This window comes from Salvia splendens, chromosome 6 (genome assembly GCF_004379255.2).
Source record: "Salvia splendens isolate huo1 chromosome 6, SspV2, whole genome shotgun sequence".
NCBI classification, from domain to species: Eukaryota; Viridiplantae; Streptophyta; class Magnoliopsida; order Lamiales; family Lamiaceae; genus Salvia; species Salvia splendens.
In genome coordinates, this window is record NC_056037.1 from 8,363,741 (window position 1) to 8,384,283 (window position 20,543).

A 20,543-nucleotide genomic window follows, 5' to 3' on the forward strand; every position below is an offset into this window, starting at 1 on the left:
ATGTAAATTACGTACTTTCCAAGAATTAATTGTGATTGAAGAAGTTTCGTATCCAAGAATTTAGATGATGGGATTTACCCAAGAATGTCTTAGATTAGCCAAATTGAGTACAGAGCACAATCGCATATCAATAATTATGCAGGAGTTGTCAAATCTTCCAAGACCAAAAAAGGCTGGTGATTCTAGATAATCATCTACTATCAGGCATTATACCGTCTGCTTTATAAGTAAAGAAACTAACAAAGTCTTCTACATGAAATAAAATTTTTAAGATCGAAAAAAAACTTCGTATTCTTGTCACTCATCTTTATATATTACTCCTATATAGGATGTTGTTCTAACAAATATTGAGAGAAGATATACAAGTTAGTAATAGTATATATGGAAGCATATTGCGATTGTAGAGCTACAAATTAGCAGCAATGAACGTAGAGGAGGTTTCCTGTAGCATCTCCTGTTGCTTAATGGTGTCCGCAACATGAGCTACCACTCCAGCTCCAGCGTTGTGAAACCACTCGTTTTTCACCTGATTGAGAATCAACAAATCACATGGGAGGGGAGTGGCACATATGAGTTACAAGAAGTTTGAGGAGGCTCGCGTTCTTACATGGATGTTATTATGAGCAAAGAAGGGCCAGAATGATGAGTGAAAGCTAACATCAACTTTCTTCCAGCCTAGTCGCTGCAAACCATGGATCATCTCCTCTGTCAGAAGAGAGCAAAGAAGTAAGTATTCATATTAACAGATACTAGTTGTCTAGCTGCTTCAGTTACCATTTAGTATGTATGTACCTTCCACGATCTCGTGGTAGTCTACTGTGTTTTCTACGCTGGGTTCATTTTTAGCAGCCTCCTTTGCTTTCGCTGCTTCTGGTGGGAAATGCGGAGCCTCATATAAAACGGGAGGGCAGTACTCCACATCAACAACATGTTTGTAGCCATCCAAAGATCGCCTAGGAGGCTGTCAAAGTTCAAAATCCTCACAAGAGTGATAGCATGGAATCTTGTCAACTTTTTATCTAATTTCTTGATAGAATGAATCCTCAGACAGCATGAAGAAAGAGAGGGAGTAGAAGCAGTCTTCTACAGCTTAGGCTAAATGTTAAGCGAATCAGAATTGCAAGAAAAGCAATTATATTTACTATCTATATCCATGCATTTTTATCCACACATCTCGAACTGAATCATGCAAGCCGCTAGATCTAAATTGACACTCAGCACAATTTTATTTTATTTTTATCAGAAAAGGGTTCTAGAAGACACTCATCTATTGTATTGTGAAAACAAAGTTGCAGTTGACGATAATAAACACATTTAAATATAAATTGATATAAGAAAATACAGATTATTATCATTCTTTTCTTCATAAGAAACTACTCAGTAAAAAATATTTCACATACCTTGAAAAGCTCCTTTTCTCTTCGTATGGATGATGTGCGCCAACCAACCATATCTGTGTTTGTTAAGAATAATTAATTGAACAGAGAAAAACACAGATTTTCAAATACTCTTTCTGGATGCATCAGGATTCAGGATACGGTCATAAGAGACATTAGCATAAAGGACTCGGCATCTGAAAGCACCAAGTGCTGATCTGTAAAAAAAGTCGACCAATAAGATTCAACTTTGCGGAAATCCCATGTTTATACACTTGGAACTTACATAAATTTTCCTTCTTCACAATCTGATGCCATTCTCAATAAAAGAGGGGGTTTACTGGGTTTTCCATCTGTGAGGAAGAGCTGACTCCCAGTTCGGCCAGTAAAAATAGGGGCAATAGGAGCAGCAAGTTTTTCCAAGAAAGGTACACCAAGAAGGAATGGAAGCTGCCACCGATGAGAAAATTAATGAGTTTGTGAATCAAATCCATAAAACATATGACAATCAGCTAAGTTGTCTGCTAAGGAATGTACCTGCCTATTTCCTCTCACTCCAAGATGAGGTGTTGCCAGGGTGATAAAGTTAATTGCCTCCATCCCGGCAATCAAACCTTTATTTGAAGAGCCCGAGGATTGGAATGCCATGGCCTGAGTCCCAACTACATCACCAGGAGTGTACAGAACAGCGATTGCATATCTTGCAAATAGTCCACCAAGTGAATGGGCCAGAAAGGATATTTTCTTTAGTCCCTCTGTCTTTTTCACAACCTGAATGACCTGCTTATTGGGGTAATAATTAGTTTTGGTTGCAGAATCTACATTAATAATTCGTTTATGGAGACTGGGAAGGAAAATGAAGAAGGGGATCTGAGAACATGTTATAACATTAGCAGAAAAAGACGCATATGAAGTGACTCCTCGTGAAACAATTCATCCATGATAACTACACTAAGACACTCCAGCAATAATACGACAGGTACAAAGATTCCCTCCCAAACTTACTTCATCGGCAAGTCGTTTTCCAGCACCATCAATCCCCGTGAAAGTCTTAGTGTACATGTTACATGAACTAGCTGCACATAATAAGCAAGTTTCAAATGCTTGCACAGCTCAGTTATTATTAAAAAACACACTTTCACAGGGAATGCTTTATGAATTGCCTGCTGCAGTGCACATAACATGAGAGGAACTAGATCCAAATAATTTCACCAATGTGTTTGTGTGGTTAATGTTGAACAGGTCAATTGGATCTTGTCTAAGTTGAGCGAACATCATATTTTGGCAATGCAAAAACAACATACCATAAATCAAAAACTTCTTTCCTACTCGTCTCTTCAACTCCGTGTCAAAATACGTCCAATCACTTGGGCTGCAATAGTTGGAAACCTCAATCAATGTTAATAAAACATTGTGAGTGAAGTGCCAACTGTTTCCAGTGAATTATTATTGACTACAACATTGTGTAAGGACAGGATTATGGAGTTAAATGAAATAGCCTCGTCCAGAAAGTAGCACAATTATCATGAAAAAGTACTTCTAAAGTCTAAACGTTTCTTCAACTAGCTTATGGGGTGAGAAGCCTCCACCGATTTTGCATACAGCACAAGTCTAAATGAACCAGATCTTAATGTTAGAAATTCACATCATGGTTTCCCAAGTAAACTGAAGAAGTCCATAGTATTTGTAATACTAAATACTAGCATTCTCAAGATGGTACCTATTAAACATCAATGCTCGTTTTTAGGAATGGTGCATTCTCTGGAATCAAATCATTCTACGACACATTTTCCTTATCAAAAGCCTAGCTCATCTAGAGAAGTCAATAATGCAAAACATGTATGCCATGAAGAAAGAAGCATAAGGAGTTGAGGCCTCAAATGAAATGAAGAGATGACAGCAGTTCAAGGTTTTATCTCGAAATATATATAACTACTTTCTACCTCAGTCTTATCCTCAGTTGTAGACAATTTCATTCGGAGACAACATTTTATGCTATCAAATTGGAAGCATGTCTATCTATTTCTGGTGATTGCATAAACAGAGTATAACTTCAGATATCCAAGTTTCATGTACAAGAAAATGTTTACCTTGCCAAGATACCATGTACAAGAACAAGAAGATGATCAGGTCTATCCTCTATATTTACAATGTCCCGTGGTGAGGCAACCTTCGATGCAAGATTCGAAGCCAGGTTTCCCTGAGATGTACTCATGGCTTGAGCTGTAAGGTTCTGATTCATCAAGATATTCTTCAACCCTGCTTGGTAAAAAGTTAAACCCGAAGTGAGAATCATAAACATCTGCTTTAAATTAAAGCAGCATAATAAGTATCTGAATTCAAAGACAAATTAGGAGCAATTAAGCAATTCTGAACATAAATTTAGGAGACCAAAGCAATATCGAACTTCATGGTTTTACTATTCAGATTAAAGTTTAACAGAATCTTAAGCGAAGAGTTATCTTAGAGTAAAATTATCAATAGGGATTTCAAACTAAATGGATAGGACCGGAAGAAAACTGGAGGGGTGGACAGTACAAAAACTAGCTAAGCGAACAAACTAACTTACCAGAGATAGGTAAAGATAAATTAAATAAAACATGTGAAGATTATCTTAAAAGAGATGAGCATTAAATATATGGTTCAAATCTACACAAAATAAAGAGAAAAAGAAGCTAACCTACAGATTTACACAAGCACAAGACCTCAAATTCTGTGCCAAAAATGTTGAAAATCATCTAGGATATTTGTCGTTGATCATAAGACTTCCATCTTCAAATTTTAACAAATCAAAGCCTACCACAGTTCTAATGATGGAAACAACGTAAGCACCAGCCCTATGAAAAAGTGATATCAAATACAAACATCTTTTTGTTTCCTTCCTTTCAGAAAGAGCTCCGTATTTAAATTACAGTTCAAACAGTGATCTTTCCACAATATTCTTCATTTCTACTCATTGTCGAGTACGGAACACAATTCGACGATTTTAAAATCAAGAAACAATAAACGGCATAAACAACGCGAATCAACACTGTATTTGCAGAAACAAACTCCACTAATATCAAAATCCCCACCGCCCCGTATTCATTTCAGCTAAAATAGAATTGAAAAATCAATCGCCATAGGGAATAAATCCGAGGAATTAGTGAAAACGTTACCGGAAAAGGCTGCGAGATTCAGGTAATTGCGGCGCCGACGATGCGAATGATTGGAATAAGAAGTATAGGGGGAAGGAGAGCAAGAGAAGGAAGATAAATTGTTGTTGGTGGAAATAGGGCTGAAAATGGAATGAAATTGGGGAGAGTAAGAGCAAGCCATTTGTATGCGAAAATACTATTTATAGTAATAGCGCTAAGATCAAAGTCAGCAGAATCGAGAGAGAGAGGAAGAGGCATTCCGCCCCATCTTCACATTGTATCAGAGAGGGACAGTAGTGCCATACCAGCGCCCATTCTCTCTGCCGTGGGAAGACGACTCTATTTTTGTTTTTTCTGCAATTTTTTTTGTCCTTTTTTTGTTTCTATATCAGAATGTTATGAGATCGTACTTTGTTAGATTCATGTATCAATTATTGGCGAAATCATTTACATTGTATAAAATTTTGAAATTTTAACTTAAATCTCTCATTCATCAATCGAATTGCTTGAAAATTTTTATTTATAGAAGAAAATATTGAAAACATAATTGGCAATAAATAATTTGTTTTGTGTGTATGCTGTTGGCAGAACTGTCGATAAAAGTGTAATTAATAAAATATTGAATAAATTTAATTGTTACTATTATTTATAAAAGTGGCCATCATAAATGAAGCCGGTCCCAAATAATGTACTAGTATAAATATGTTGTGTTCAATTCATTTACAAAACGAGAGAATAGCGGGTAAAAAGGTTGGTATATGTCAAACTTGTGGTGAAAGTAGCCAATTTAGAAGCAATTTAATGTGGAACTGGCAACTTGGAGAGAGGTTATATTGGCAATACAAGTATATATGCCACAACCAACACATTTATACAAGAGAAAATGGGCAAGTTTGATAAGAATTGTTGTGGTGTTGGCTGATGATTCCGCGAATTTTCGATGATGATGAATGCTCGTAAAAATAAATTACGACACAGAGAATTTTACGTGGTTCGATTTACTGAGGTAAATCTACGTCCACGGGGAGAAACGGGGGCAGGTTTGTATTGCTTGATCTGCGAATTACAGCTTACAACACAGACTTGCTATATGATTATTTCTCTAGAGAGATTCTAACCCCTTTCTACCAGATCTAAGTTCTATTTATACATTGAACTAAGATCGTGGCTTACATCATCACTCTAGGTCGTGGAGGTCGTGTAGGTCATGGCCTAAGATCGTGGCCTGAGTTGACGCCACGTGGTAGTGGGTGTGTTGGAAGTTGTGGAAATCCTGCATGGGTCCACTAACTCCTTGTTCGGTCGAAAACTGAGACCGAACTGCTTGGTTGCCGATCTGAGAGTAGAGCTTGATGCCGTCCTAAGAGCAGAGCTTGATTGGTTGGCTTTTGCCGAGCTGTAGGCTGAGGCCGAACTCTTACTGAGACCGAACTGCTTTGGTTGCCGATCTGAGAGTAGAGCTTGATGCCGACCTAAGAGCAGAGCTTGATTGGTTGGCTTTTGCCGAGCTGTAGGCTGAGGCCGAACTCTTACTGAGACCGAACTGCTTTGGTTGCCGATCTGAGAGTAGAGCTTGATGCCGACCTAAGAGCAGAGCTTGATTGGTTGGCTTTTACCGAGCTGTAGGCTGAGGCCGAACTCTTTGGTAATGCCGAACTCCTCCGAACTCTTTGGTAATGCCGAACTCATACTCTTCCTTGGGCTTTGGGCTGATGGGCCGTCACTGCTGTTGGGCTTGTTTAGTTCGTACCCCATCACTACCCCCCCGAAAGACGAAGTGAATCACTTCGGCGAAGCGAGTCACTTCGGTATTCTGGATAAAAGTACGGGGGAGGCTGACGTCAGGGGACATGCCTTGCATGTGACTGCATTAAATGCGACAGTAAAATCCGGCCGTTGAATCCTGAAAAGGTGGGATTCGAAACGGTGCGACGATTTTGAAATCTTCGCCGAATCTGATAAATATGCTCTTTCTTCCTCATTTGAACACCTTTGCTGTTGCGTCTTCTATACTCTCTCTTTCTCGAGAAATTTTCTTCCGCTTTCAAGAGCTTCTTCAGACTTTCTTCACTTTCAAAAAGTAAGAAAAATGTCTTCTTCTTCTTCTTCGGTGTCGGGTAGCGGTAGGAAAGGGGATAAGGGTCTTCTAGCCGGAAAGAATCCGGGGAGAAGACCGTAGAGTATTTTCACAGTATCTTGAGTAAGGATACTGTGATATCCCTTCACGAGAAATATTTTTTACCTGGGGGAAGGCGGTGGTTCCCGACGATGATCATAGGGCTAACGACCCTCCGGAGGGTTATGCCACCGTTTACGAAGCCTGCTTAGAATGCGGGCTTCGTTTTCCTCTTCCCCCACCTTTTGTAGAGCTTCTTGATTTTTTCAACTCCCTTTAGGTCAGGTGACTCCGAACTCTTGGAGCACTTATCGGCTTTTGCTGCCGAACTGCGTAGGCTAGATAAGGATCTGTCTCTGAGGGCAATCCTTAATTTTTTCCAGTTTAAAAGGAAGGGATCTTGGTTTTACTTGATCCCCTTACAGCCTTTTAGGCCTTCTGCAGAACCAAGTGGCCGAAATGGCAAAACCGTTTCTTTTTTTATAATAGGACTTCGGCTCGGGCTTTCCTTGGAGAAGGCCGAAGTCCGTGATTCCCCATCCTCGGTTAGAACCGTTGGCCGAGCTCGAGGGCGAGCTCAATAAGATTCCTATGATTAGGAAACAGTATTCGGAAACTGAGCTCGTCAAGGCGACCTCGTGTTCAATATCTCGTCTTCGGACGAAGAGGCCGAGGGTGAGGATTTCTCTTTATCTTTATGCTCTACTGCTTTAACGAAGAAAACTAACCTTGTTTTCTTGCTTTTTGGCAGTGTTCATGCTGAATAAGGCTATCCGAAAGTCCTCCGAGCTTGAGGAGCCGGAGAAAGAGAAGGCTACCAGCTCGGCGCCTGATGCCGAGAAGAATCCGAAGAGGCAAAAGACCTCTTCGGGTCCAAAGAAACCGGAGTCGACTTCGGCAAGTAGGAAGGGGAGGACCCAGAAGCCCCCGAGAGCGCCAGAGAAAGACGTGGTCTTGGCGCCTCCTTCGGAGCATATCTGTGAGCCATTTTTATGCCCACGGACTTCGCCGAGGTGAATTGTCTTCTTGATTCTTTGGCTTGGCTTCTGTCCTGTATTTTTGGTGCCCTCTGTTGACTTTTTTCCTTATCCATTTTCAGAGGAACGATATGCTCTCCAAGCTCGTCGCCGTCGAACTCTCCAAAGCGTCCAACGACTATGCTGAGATGCAGAGGAAATTGGCGGCTGCTTGTCCGGGCCGAGCAGGCCGAGGCAAACTTTGAGAAAGCCAGAGCTGCTAGGATTTCGGCCCAGGATGAAGCTCAGTTTGCCAAAAACCAGCTCGTCATCCAGCGAGAGCAGACGAAACGGAGTGATGCTGCCGCCGTGGTTGCCCAGGGGGAGGCTCTCCGTGTTTACACGGAGAAACTCTTTTGAGTAGCCAGTTCTCGGCTTTTGTCGGTAGTCTGGTAAGGCTAATTGCCGATAAGGGCGAGCAGGGCCGACGTCGTGCTGCCTCTGTACAGCCGAGAGATAGCAGCTCGGCTTCAGAATCTGCCGCTCCTTGAGGAGCTCGCTTCATCTTCGGTCCTGCTTTCTGCAGACCGAGTCCGGAGTTGTCGAGCTGATCGGGACGAGAACCTGGAGGCTATCTTTGCCTCCGTGGGACCCGTTTCACCCGCTTCGACTTACAACGGAGAGGGTGAGGCCGAGCCGCTGGAGCGGGAGGCCGAAGTCGAGCGAGCCGGGCATCCGGAGAAGGAAGCCGATCAGGAGACGCAGCAGATCGGCTACGGTGGCGCCGAGCAGGCTGGGGAGAGCAAGGAGGCAGAGGCTGAAGCTGAAGCAGATAAGGAGAAGGAAGCTGAACCTCACCGAGAAGGTGGGACGAAGCTAGCGAAGTATGATTTCGTCTCCCTTCTCCTAGTTTAGTTTCTTCCTTTGTTAAAATGGCCTTGAAGCCCTCCTTGTATAGAAAAATTTTTTTTCTTATGAATGAAAAAATTCTTCTTTCTGCTCTTGTGTCTTCGTATAGCCTTTCGTACTCTCTTACTCCTGCTGTGGTTTACTACCTGCTCGGTAAGCTGAGATGCCGAACTGACGTAGCTGCTTTGTATTCTTAACTCTCAAGGAGCTGGAGGTACTTCACTGGAAGCGGCTGTATCTTCGGCTTTAGACGAAGCTGAGAAAAGAGCTATAGCCGATCAGACGAAGAATGACGAGCTTCTGGCTCGTTTAGTGAAGCTGGATGCCGATAATAAGGACTTAGAGTCCGATAAGAATGATCTGGAGGCCGAGCTGAATACGACCATTGCTGAGAGGACTGCGTACGAGGATTACATCCGTGTGCGCGGGGGAATGACCATATCAGATGTTCAGAGTCGAGTTGACGAACTGTGGGAGGAATATAATGTACTCCGGAGGAACAATGCGCTGGAGAGCTCGGCTTGCCAACAAGTCGTGACATCATTGCGGCGCTGGGCTTCTCGGTACAACATTGTTCTTTCTCGGCGCCCCTCCATAGAAAGATTCCTTCGGCATATCGTGCCAACAGATGCTCGCACTCCAGATCAAACCTTTGATTCACTTGCTCAAAACCGTACTCCAAGTCAGCAACGAACTCTGGAACAGCCGGAAACGTCAAGACGAGAACAGGCTGAAGTTCGTAGAGGAGCTGTGATTATGAGTGAGCAAGATCAACAAATGCTTCGTGAAGGACTCTTCGCCGCCGAGGTGCTAGGGCTTCCCGGGCTCAGAGAAGAGGTGGCAGGTCGATTAGAGCATCTCGTCGACCTGCTTATTCTGCAGCTGCCTGGAACGCGCCGAACTCAGCTTCACGAGGATTTTGTGAATAGATGGCTCAACTTTAGCAACCCTGGACAGTAGAATAGTCCTTTGTAATAGCGTAACGCCATCTTGTAGGGTAGCGGAGTTGTGTGCCGAACAAGATTTGAAAATGAAATTTTGTTTTTGTTTTCGCTTCTAACACTGTGTATTTACAGCTTAGCGAAAAAATTTCATCGTACTTGTCCTCGGTCTTATGAAGTAAACTTCTTTGACCGGACTTGGTCCTTGATCTTATGAAGTAAACTTCTTTGACCGGACTTGGTCCTTGGTCTGATGAAATAAACATCTTTGCCCGGACTCGTCTTTGGTCTGATGAAATAAACATCTTTGACCGGACTCGTCTTTGGTCTGATGAAATAAACATCTTTGACCGGACTCGTCTTTGGTCTGATGAAATAAACATCTTTGACCGGACTCGTCTTTGGTCTGATGAAATAAACATCTTTGACCGGACTCGTCTTTGGTCTGATGAAATAAACATCTTTGACCGGATCGTCTTTGGTCTGATGAAATAAACATCTTTTGACCGGACTCGTCTTTAGTCTGATGAAATAAACATCTTTGACCGGACTCGTCTTTAGTCTGATGAAATAACATCTTTGACCGGACTCGTCTTTGGTCTGATGAAATAAACATCTTTGACCGGACTCGTCTTTAGTCTGATGAATAAACATCTTTGACCGGACTCGTCTTTGGTCTGATGAAATAAACATCTTTGACCGGACTCGTCTTTGGTCTGATGAAATAAACATCTTTTGACCGGACTCGTCTTTAGTCTGTGTTCTAATTTGGCGATTTTTGTCGCCGGGATCGAACTTTCCCTTGTCCTAATTCGGCGAGTTTTATGCGTGGATCGGACTTTCCCAGTAACCGAAGTGGTCTTATGCAGTAAACCTCTTTGACTAGACATGGTCGTCCTCGGTCTTATGAGGTAAACTGTTTTGACCGAACTTGGTCGTCTAATTCGGCGAGTTTATCGCATGGATTGGACTTTCCCTTGTCCTAATTCAGGCAAGTTTTATCGCGAGAATCGGACTTTTGTTGCAGTTCGTTTCAGACGAAGTGCTTGATTCTTAAGCAAAATTGTGGTCTTGTATCCTCTTTAGAAGCTTTGACACACAATCTTTGGCTTGTTGCAGCTCGTTCGGACGAACTGCTTGTTTAAGCTGAATTGTGGTCTTGTATCCTCTTTAGAAGCTTTGACGCACAATCGTTGGCTTGTTGCAGCTCGTTTCGGACGAACTGCTTGTTTAAGCTGAACTGTGGTCTTGTATCCTCTTTAGAAGCTTTGACGCACATCGTTGGCTTGTTGCAGCTCGTTTCGGACGAACTGCTTGTTTAAGCTGAACTGTGGTCTTGTATCCTCTTTAGAAGCTTTGACGCACAATCGTTGGCTTGTTGCAGCTCGTTTCGGACGAACTGCTTGTTTAAGCTGACTGTGGTCTTGTATCCTCTTTAGAAGCTTTGACTCACAATCGTTTAGCTTGTATATGTTCTAAGAAGGGATCAGCCTTTGAAGAACGAGATACCTCAGTTATATTTGTAAGAGACGACACTCACATAGACAGACACAACGCACGTAGAGACAGAACAAGTAAAAAAACAAAGAAAACACATAAGACTGACTGACCGGACTGTCTCTTACAAATGGAACTTTTGAGGTTGGAAACGTACCATGTTCGGGTACTTGTGCTCCTGACGTGAGTCAATTTGCAAGACCCTTTGCCGAGGACTTCTGACACCCGATGTGGACCTTCCATGTGGGTTCGAGTTCGCCCAGCTTTTCTGCTCGGCTTACTTCGTTGTTTCTCAAGATGAGATCTCCCACTTGAAAATTGCAGCTTTTTCACCCTTTGGTTATAATACCGGGCTACTTGCTCCTTGTACTTGGCTGCTTTTAGGCAGGCCAATTTCTCTTATTTCTTCGGCAAGATCTAGTTCGCTCTCAGTCCGTCACCATTCATTTCTGAGGAGAAATTGAGTTCGGGGACTGGATATGCGATCTCAACCGAATCACGGCTTCAGTGCCGTACACCATCGAGTTCGGCTCCGGTGTGACTTCGGTCATTTCGCCGGCCTCCGATTCCGGCTGCTGTGATTGCTATGCTTGATGGTGCCGAACTGATTGCTCCGGCACTTTTAAGCGCAATCTGCGAAGACACTTGCTCTTTTTCGATCACCTCGGATGACCGCTATCTCTCCTTTAGTGGAGAAGGTGTTCGGCGAGGATGCCTCTGATCGCTATGACCGGGCTTCTTTTTGTCTTCTCTAGATGAGCTGTCTAAAGACCGTTTTCGACGGTCTGCCTCATCGGCACGAGAAAACTTGTCCGCAATGTCCCACATCTCTTGAGCTGTTTGCGGACCGCACTCCACGAGCTTTCTGTAGAGAGCTCCGGGCAGGATTCCATTTTGGAATGCCGAAATGACAAGTAGATCATTGAGATTATCTACTTGTAGGCATTCCTTGTGGGATCTCGTATAAAATCGCTGATCTTTTCGTCGCGACCTTGACGTATAGAAAGCAGCTGAGCCGAAGTGAATCCGGGCTTCCGCTTTCTGAAAGAACCTCCTGTGGAAAGCATCCATTAGATCTCGGTAGGATCTAATGCTGCTTGGGGGAGGCTATCGAACCACTTCTTGCGTTCCCGATAAGCAGCTCGGGAAACAGCTTGCACATGTGGACCTCGTTGAGACCTGGTTCGCCATGTTATATTGATAGCGTCCAAGAAATCATGAGGATCCACGAGTCCGTCATAGGTTATCGACGGAGTTCGGTAGTTCTGTGGTAGGGAAGTTCGGGTATGTATCGTCCGAGAACGGAGTCCTCAATGCTCCGTACATGGCGAACCCGACATTTCTTCGGTATGGAGGAGATGGAGTTCTCCTGTGATTGTACCGTACCGAGATTCTTTCTTCTGGAAGACATGATATACTACTGCGGTAGTGACTGTCTCGTATGGAGGAGAGGGAGAATCGCCGTTTTCGCCTCTCGGCTGCTTTTGGCTTCTCTGCAGGAAGGTTAAGAATTCCTCCTGCTTTTCAGCCAAAAACAGCTTGACAGCCTCGTTCAAATCGGGCTGCTGGGAAGACTCGGTGTGACGGCTTTTGGAGCGGCTTGTTCCTCCGCCATGAGAACTGGTGGTGGATTTATCCCTAGGCTGTTTTCCAGACCTATGGGATGGATTGGCTTCCTCTGGTTCTCACGGGCAGGAATACGGGTACTCTCGCGATCTGGTATGCATTTTTTGGGTTGAAAAAATGGTCAAAATTCGCTTATCACAAATTTGGTTCTCTGTTTCCCAAGACGGCGCCAGTGATGATTCCGCGAATTTTCGATGAGATGATGAATGCTCGTAAAAATAATTACGACACAGAGATTTTACGTGGTTCGATTTACTGAGGTAAATCTACGTCCACGGGGAGAAACGGGGGCAGGTTTGTATTGCTTGATCTGCGAATTACAGCTTACAACACAGACTTGCTATATGATTAGTTCTCTAGAGATATTAAAAACAAGCGTATGAACCTGGAATCCAACCGCATATTACTCCCCACTAGGACAACAAAAATGTGGCCAAAGCCCAACAGTAAACAAAAATCCCGAAGTGTACCTGAAACGCGTAACTTTAGCGCCCCTAACTTTGTGTTGCCTAGTATATGTGACTGTTGAGGAACACAATTAATGCTCAAACCATCCCACAAACTCCGCCTTTCTCTCCCACTAGAAGTAAACCCAACAACAAAACCATTGCACCAATCGCGCTTCTTTCAGCTCATGAAATATGAAGCAAACGTAAAACATTGTCACAACAATCACACGCAGAAGACATGTATTCGCTGCAATTCTCCACATAAAAATATACAGTAGATCGGAACGCGACAGCTTCTAGGGTTAAACAAATGGGATCGTACAGGGCGGATGAGGACTACGATTACCTCTTCAAGGTGGTGTTGATCGGCGATTCCGGCGTTGGAAAATCAAATCTCTTGTCACGGTTCACGAAGGATGAGTTTAGCCAGCAGTCCAAATCCACCATCGGCGTCGAGTTCGCTACTCGATCTATTCAGGTCGATGATAAGGTCGTCAAGGCCCAGATTTGGGATACTGCCGGCCAAGAGAGGTGTTCAATCCTTTCTATTTTCTATTTTCCTTATAAAAAAATTCTTCCTTTTTCATTCTAATTGATTTTGTGATTTACATTTTTATAGGAGAAAGGTGGAGATGGAAATATTTGGACTCAATTAATGCTTGTTTTTATAAAATGGTTTCATCTAATTTGATCATATGTTCGTCTCGATTTTGTTGAGTATGAGATTTCTCTATATGGGAAAGATCAAAGATGATTTTATTTTCTTAAATTGAAGAATTGATTGAAACTTGAAGAATGGAGTTCTGATGAAATCTATGACTGGATTTGGTGTGTTTGCAGTAACTATATGAAACGTGTGATTAATTCATATATTCATCATGAATAATTTTTGAAGTTGGCCTTTGTTTGGTAAAATAATGATATGATTAGGCATGCGCTCATTCCTTATCTTGAATATAAGATTCTTCTGTAACACGTTCATGAATCTAAGTTTACATTGATAGATTCTTGTTGTTTTCCAAAATCTTGAAAGTCATCAATCGATATGTGAAATTTTGATGTGTCCAAGTGCAGGTACCGTGCAATCACTAGTGCATACTACAGAGGTGCAGTTGGGGCTCTACTCGTGTACGATGTGACACGCAATGTGACCTTCGAGAACGTGGACAGATGGCTGAAGGAGCTCAGGGGGCACACGGACTCAAACATCGTGGTGATGCTAGTAGGGAACAAGGCAGATCTGCGTCACCTACGCGCCATCCCCACAGAGAAGGCCAAGGCCTTTGCAGAGAGGGAGACCACGTTTTTCATGGAAACATCGGCCTTGGAGGCCTTGAACGTGGAGAGTGCCTTCACAGAGGTGCTCACAAGCATCTACCACGTCGTGAGCAAGAAGGCTCTAGACATAGGGGATGACCCCTCAGCTCTGCCCAAGGGCCAAACTATCAATATTGGGAACAAGGATGATGTATCTGCTGTCAAGAACAGCGGCTGCTGCTCGGGTTAGTTTTGAGGTATTTTTTTTGGTTAGGGAAATAGTGAAGTAATCTTGGGAGATGTATAGTAAGTACCAAACCTTTCAATTCTTTAGTTGCTTGGTTGTGTTAACAAAAATGGGATTAGATTCTTCAGTTCTACAATGAGAGGAGGTGGGATTTATTGATTGATTCTTAATTAGCAAATTCTGTTTTCATGAAATAGACCAATGTTTAGGTAAATTTGTAAGGGCATCCACAACCAACATTACTTAAAATTTTCCTTTCCTTCTCTATTTATGTGCCTTACCATACTTTTTAGTCTATCTATTACTTAACAAACAACATCCAAAGCTCATCATTTTCTTCTACAATTACTATTCACGAGTCCCATTTTCTCGATTTCTTTTATGTGTAATTTATTTAACTTGATTAACTCCTAGAGAGACACCATTTCTAGAAGCAGAATACAGACAACACAATCCCTTTCTATTTGGATTCTGGAACCTTCCTCATCTTTAATGAATTATTATTTGGCTTATTCAATTCCTAGTTGTCAATTAATATTGGAAAAGAAGCATCGTTGTATTGAGTAATTAATTAATCATGCAGTGTGTTAATTGGGTGCAGAAAATATTACTATTAGTTTATAGGACTATAATTACCAATCAGGCAATCGTCAACATAACAAAATAACACGCTTTACAACGTGTTTTTTCAATTATATTATTGCATATATTAAAATTTATTTACTGAAGAAAGATTAGATTTTTATATCCATCTCTGTCATCTAATAAAATTATCTTACGCTAGTGACACTAACAATACCAATTAAAAATAACATGGAGCACCATAGCCATATTCCACCGAAAAGATAAATAGAAATATACAATATAAAATACTAGTAATATCTTCAGAAAATAATTTGATAAGCATGAATACTTCTATTTTAGAAAATTACTTGAAATATAAAATTACATTTTATTGGAGGTAACAACGATAAGCATCAATCCAAAAATTACAGTTCAAATCGGACGGTACTGTCACGGCTCTTGGCTTACTTCCTCGCTAGCACACACAAATACTTCTCTTTGGGAACAAGTTTGTAGTAATTGCAATTTTATAGTACCACATAAAAAGTCGAGAAAAATATAAACTTGAACTTAAATAAATTAATAATTTTGAAATGACCCAGGAAAGAGGAGTCTTCCATGCTTATGTTTACTAAAAGAGTGATGCTAAATGGTCATAATATGGCCGGCCATAAATAGTTAATTTAGTCCATTTACATGTATAAAAAAATTAGAATTACCGATATAAACTTATATGTGTGTGAATGGACTTGTAAGTTGATACTTATCTTTGAATTCCATTACGTAAAACACATTAATATCACGAATTACTGTATACGTTGAGCAACAATCAAGAAATGACAGTAGTAATAAGTTGAGCAAAAACTACAAAAGAGCAACACTAACATGTTAAACAACATATAATGAAGATGATATAAAAGTAAAATTAAATAGTATTAAACCAAAAATTTGAAAAAAAATTAATTTTTTTTGTTATTTTATTAATTTATGGCTGACCATAATGTGGCCGGATAGCTTTATTCTTACTAAAAACCTATGCCGTTAGTAAAAAAAATGAGTTGTTGTCGATTTCAATTATTCTTTCATCATTAGCCATAATATTTGGTAAACTTGCTAAACGAAGATTTTAGATAATGCGCCCACCTACCAGCAAATTTAAATAAGAATAATAAGGCGTACAAATGTATCCTAACTAAGGTAATCTATTTGTATATACTCCATCCGTCCCAGATAATTTGTCACAATTTTCCATTTTGGTCCGTCCCATATAATTTGTCTCATTTCATTTTTTACCATTTTTTGTAGTGGACCTCATATTCCACTAACATATTCCTACTCACATTTTATTATAAAAATAATATATAAAAGTAGACTCACATTCCACTAACTTTTTCAACTCACTTTTCTTTACATTTCTTAAAACCTGTGTCCCGTCAAAGTGAGACAAATTATCTGGGACGGAGGGAGTATCTCTTATGCTTTAATATAATTTTGTTCTAAGAGCACCTGCAACGGTGCTCTTATTAAGAGCACACGCCGTGCCGACGGCACGACCCTACTCTTAGCTAAGAGCACCACCGTGCCGACGGCAAGAGCACGAGCAGCCGACGTGCCATGCTCTGATTGGTAGTTGGTTTATCATTTTTTTTTATTTTTTAATTTGAAAAATCTGAAAAGTTCAGATTTAATAAAAAAATATTTTTCCACTTCCCAATAAAATATATCCATTTTTTCATACTTTTAATTATTTTTCATTATTTTTATCCCAAAAATTCACACTTTCATCTATAAATACCTTCATTTCAACACAAAAATCACACTATACCAAGCATTTCTCTCAACCTCAATTTTTAGGATTTTAATTATGTAATTTTTAATTTTAGGATTTTAATTATGTAATTTTTAGTAATTTGTAATAGTATTTCGGGTATTTTTAATGCATTTTAATATTATGGAAATGTTTTAAGTGATTGAAGTATTTAAATTAAATAATGGAATGGTGGGACCCATGAGCATGCTCTTGCGGAAGAGCATGAATGTGAGTGTTGTACTATTACGGAAAATTATAGAGTAAAAAATGAATAAAAGTGGGTCCGGGCCCACATGCATGCTCTTTGGCAAGAGCATGGATGTGAATGCTCTAAGGGTTAACATAGAAGTGGCACTAAAAAAACTTAATTTTTAAAGATACAAAAATCACAATGCAATTACTTTCGATGGAAAATTTTAAAAAATAATACTCCATTCATCCATGAAAAATAGTCTTATTTTGCCATTTTTGAATGTCCACAAAAAATAGTCACAAAGGATCAAAGTGTTAATTTAATTGTGTTAGTAGTTATTTTGTATTTTAATATGTGTAATTGTAATATTGAAAATTATTTCAAGATGTAATTTTAATATTGTTTTATATTTATGTGTTACGTAGTTAGAAATGTTATTAAATGCAAACTCTAAATATTGTATAAACTCCAAACTATGATCTGGACCGTTAGAAAATGTCAACAGATGACAAAATAGTAGTAACAGAAATGTCAACACATTGTCAACGGTTGATGCTGTGTTGACATTTTCTTTTGCTACTATTTTGTCATCTGTTGATATTTTTTAACGGTCCAGATTATAGTTTGGAGTTTGTACAATATATAAGTTTGCAATATATCAGTACGTAGTTAATTTTAAAATTTACATTCTCAATTTAAAATTTCTAGACGCGTCTATGCGTGAGAAGTTTTGTTTTAGTTAATCAATCAAATCAAAAGATATTATTTGTGTTAATAGAGCATAATCAGGTTAAAAAAGATATTAAATACTAATTGCTTGGTAATGACATATTTTCATTTGCTCAGCTCTCGGATATGTAGAGATGAAAATAAAAATTACAATAAAGTTAGCTAGGCGCGATTAGTGCCTTACCATGAGGGCTTCCACTATACGGGCGGCGCGCCGCCCGCCCCCAATCTATAGTGCATGGAGCGTCCGCCCCGAGGCGGACGCCAATTTTGGGGCGAAAGGCCCTCCGGCGATAAGGGTGCGAGGATGCGCCGGTCAAGCCTCGTCACGTCTTTAGGCGCGCTGGCCGCCCCCGGATTTTTTTTTAATTATTTTCAAAAATTGTATTATAAATACCACTCATCCACCACCCATTTTACACCCTTTTCAAACACTATCCATTAATTCACTCTAAAAAAATGCACGGTGGAGACGACGAATCACCTGGCACTGACGAATCGGGATTGGCGGCTATCCTTCCCAGCCGTGGGGTTGGAGTCAAACTCCCCCTCCGCGGGGATCGAGTCTAACTCCTCCTCCATCTCAACCGTGGAGGTCGAGTCCCACGCCCCAACCTTTTCAGAGGAATTTGAGCCGCTCGGCGTTTGGATATTACAGACCCAACCTGGACGCGCTTAACCATCTGCGGCCGGAGACCCCTTTCCATTCCAGCCAATCTCCTTTCACCGATGCAGATCGAGACGCACTGGAGACGATGATGGGTCTGCTCAGTCCGGGCGTACCGGATACGCCCGTTCCGACGAGAGTCGGCGGGTCCGGTGGGGCGGTTGGAAGCGGCGGTGGCGGTGGCGGTGAGGGCAGCGGCGCCGGCAGCCAGCGGTGGACGGGCCACACACTATACCAAAGCGGAGTTCATTGCTGTGGCATGGGCGTGGGATGTTGTCACATCGGACCCCATAGTGGGCACCGATCAGACCGAGGGGAGCTTTTGGAAGCGCGTCCTGTTGGCATACAACAAGTTCAAACCTCGAGGCGCCAACCCGCGTGACGGGGAACAGCTCCGCAAAAAGTGGTCTAGGATTCTGCATGCCACCAAGCGGTTCGCGGGGCATATACGAGAACAACCTGCTCAGTGCTGAGAGTGGCCGAAGCGAAGCCGACATGAAGGCGCTGTTTATGACCCAATTCAACACGGAAGGCTGGCCGAAGTTCACCATGTGGGAGGAATATCTTGTTCTCGAGCACTGTCCAAAATTCAAGGCCATCTGTGCGCAAGAGCGGGCAGGAGCTACTGGGGCGAAGCGTACTAGACACAACATAGCCGGGGACTACAGCAGCGGCAGCGGCTCGCAATCATTCGACCTCAACGACGAGCAAACCGAGGAGCCCTCCGCTACACACTCTAGGTGCCCACGTCCTCCGGGACAACATGCCTATATCCGAAGCGCTAGAGTGGTTGGAAGTTCCTCCCGCATATCGTCGGCCGCGTCGGGATCGCGCATCCCGCAGCCCGCCCCTATTACCGCAACCCATGGCCCCTGGTCCCCACAAGGTCTTGAGGGAGAACCTAGATGTGCAGTTGATGAAACAACTACAGGAAAACTACCGTTTCTACGAGACCGCAACCGACCCGGTCATAAAGGGTATATACTGGAAACTCATAAGTCGGATCCAGCGCCGACTAGGCTTGTCTGATGAGGATTTGGCAGGGGCGGCCGGCGGCAGCGGGGGAGGCGGCGGAGAAGAGGATGAGGAATCCGACTCCGCCACCGAGTAGACGGTGGCGGCGTTTTTATTTGTATTGTTTTTAAATGTTCGTTGTATAATTTTACCGTTTTCAATACAACGAATATTCGGTCCCAATTATCTCGTTTTCTAATTATTTACATTCCGATAATTTTAATTATAATTGATTTAAAATAAACGAAAAAAATAAAATGAAAAGTGGCTAAAAATTTTGGGGCTATTTGAAGTGTCCACCTTATAGCTGCGGATACTTTTTTTGTGGCCACAGACAAATAAACTGAGGTTGTGAAAAAAAAGGAGATGTGGCTATTGAAAGTGTCTGACTTAGGGTGGATGTCCTTATATGGTTATTTGGAAGCAAATCTCATTATATTCTACTAGTAGTTGATATTATATATAGTTATTATTAATTTACGCAAAACACGTTACGTCTTAGATGGTTATTTGGAAGCAAATCTCATTATATTCTACTAGTAGTTGATATTATATATAGTTATTATTAATTTACGCAAAACACGTTACGTTTGTCACCATAGATATATTATAGTTATTATTAATTTACGCAAAACACGTTACGTTTGTCACCATAGATATATTAATAAAGTAAAGAATGCAGAACTTTTGAAATCTTTTTCATGTGCTCTCTTGAGTTCTGGAGCAGTGCCATATTTCTCGGTAAAATTATTTTATTTATGTATATACATGCCTAATTTTGACCTTATAAAGTGTCGGAATTTGGACATATTGTGAAAAATATATACAATTATTTATTTACTTATATATATGTAATATACGTATAAAATTGGGGAAGTTACGTGTTGAGGTGCTTGGAAATTTTGGATAGTTTTGTTTTTCAATTGAGAAATGAAAATGTCCTATTTTTCATATGAAAAAATTGAATCATTCCAACGGACTGACTGGATCAAAACAAAATTAGGTCAGCAATGAATCAAGAAAGAAATATTTATTGGCTCTACCTTCTAATTTCT

At 41.3% G+C, this 20,543-nt stretch overlaps 2 protein-coding genes across 2 annotated transcripts; one reads left to right on the forward strand and one right to left on the reverse strand.

Annotated features, from left to right (window-relative positions):
* Positions 1–250: 250 nt before the first annotated feature.
* On the reverse strand, positions 251–4,888 carry LOC121808157. The gene is made up of 11 exons (XM_042208535.1): positions 4,535–4,888; positions 3,467–3,635; positions 2,681–2,748; positions 2,382–2,452; positions 1,914–2,156; positions 1,663–1,826; positions 1,539–1,594; positions 1,401–1,453; positions 793–961; positions 608–705; positions 251–526 (listed from the first exon to the last, which is right to left on the reverse strand). Exons 1-11 carry the CDS (start codon positions 4,692–4,694, stop codon positions 407–409), a joined length of 1,371 nt encoding a protein of 456 aa, XP_042064469.1. The 5' UTR covers positions 4,695–4,888; the 3' UTR covers positions 251–406.
* An 8,429-nt stretch (positions 4,889–13,317) lies between these two features.
* On the forward strand, positions 13,318–14,736 carry LOC121808203 (ras-related protein RABA1f-like). The gene is made up of 2 exons (XM_042208595.1): positions 13,318–13,538; positions 14,082–14,736. Exons 1-2 carry the CDS (start codon positions 13,318–13,320, stop codon positions 14,512–14,514), a joined length of 654 nt encoding a protein of 217 aa, XP_042064529.1. The 3' UTR covers positions 14,515–14,736.
* Positions 14,737–20,543: the final 5,807 nt, after the last annotated feature.

Excerpts from the sequence above, each read along its gene's own strand:
- LOC121808157 (XM_042208535.1), bottom strand. The coding sequence starts at position 4,694 with ATGGCTTGCTCTTACTCTCCCCAATTTCATTCCATTTTCAGCCCTATT. Across the intron at positions 2,157-2,381 it reads GAAAACGACTTGCCGATGAA|GTCATTCAGGTTGTGAAAAA; the intron begins GTAAGTTTGGGA and ends CCCAATAAGCAG. Across the intron at positions 1,454-1,538 it reads TGCTAATGTCTCTTATGACC|ATATGGTTGGTTGGCGCACA; the intron begins GTATCCTGAATC and ends TAACAAACACAG.
- LOC121808203 (XM_042208595.1), top strand. The coding sequence starts at position 13,318 with ATGGGATCGTACAGGGCGGATGAGGACTACGATTACCTCTTCAAGGTG. Across the intron at positions 13,539-14,081 it reads GATACTGCCGGCCAAGAGAG|GTACCGTGCAATCACTAGTG; the intron begins GTGTTCAATCCT and ends GTCCAAGTGCAG.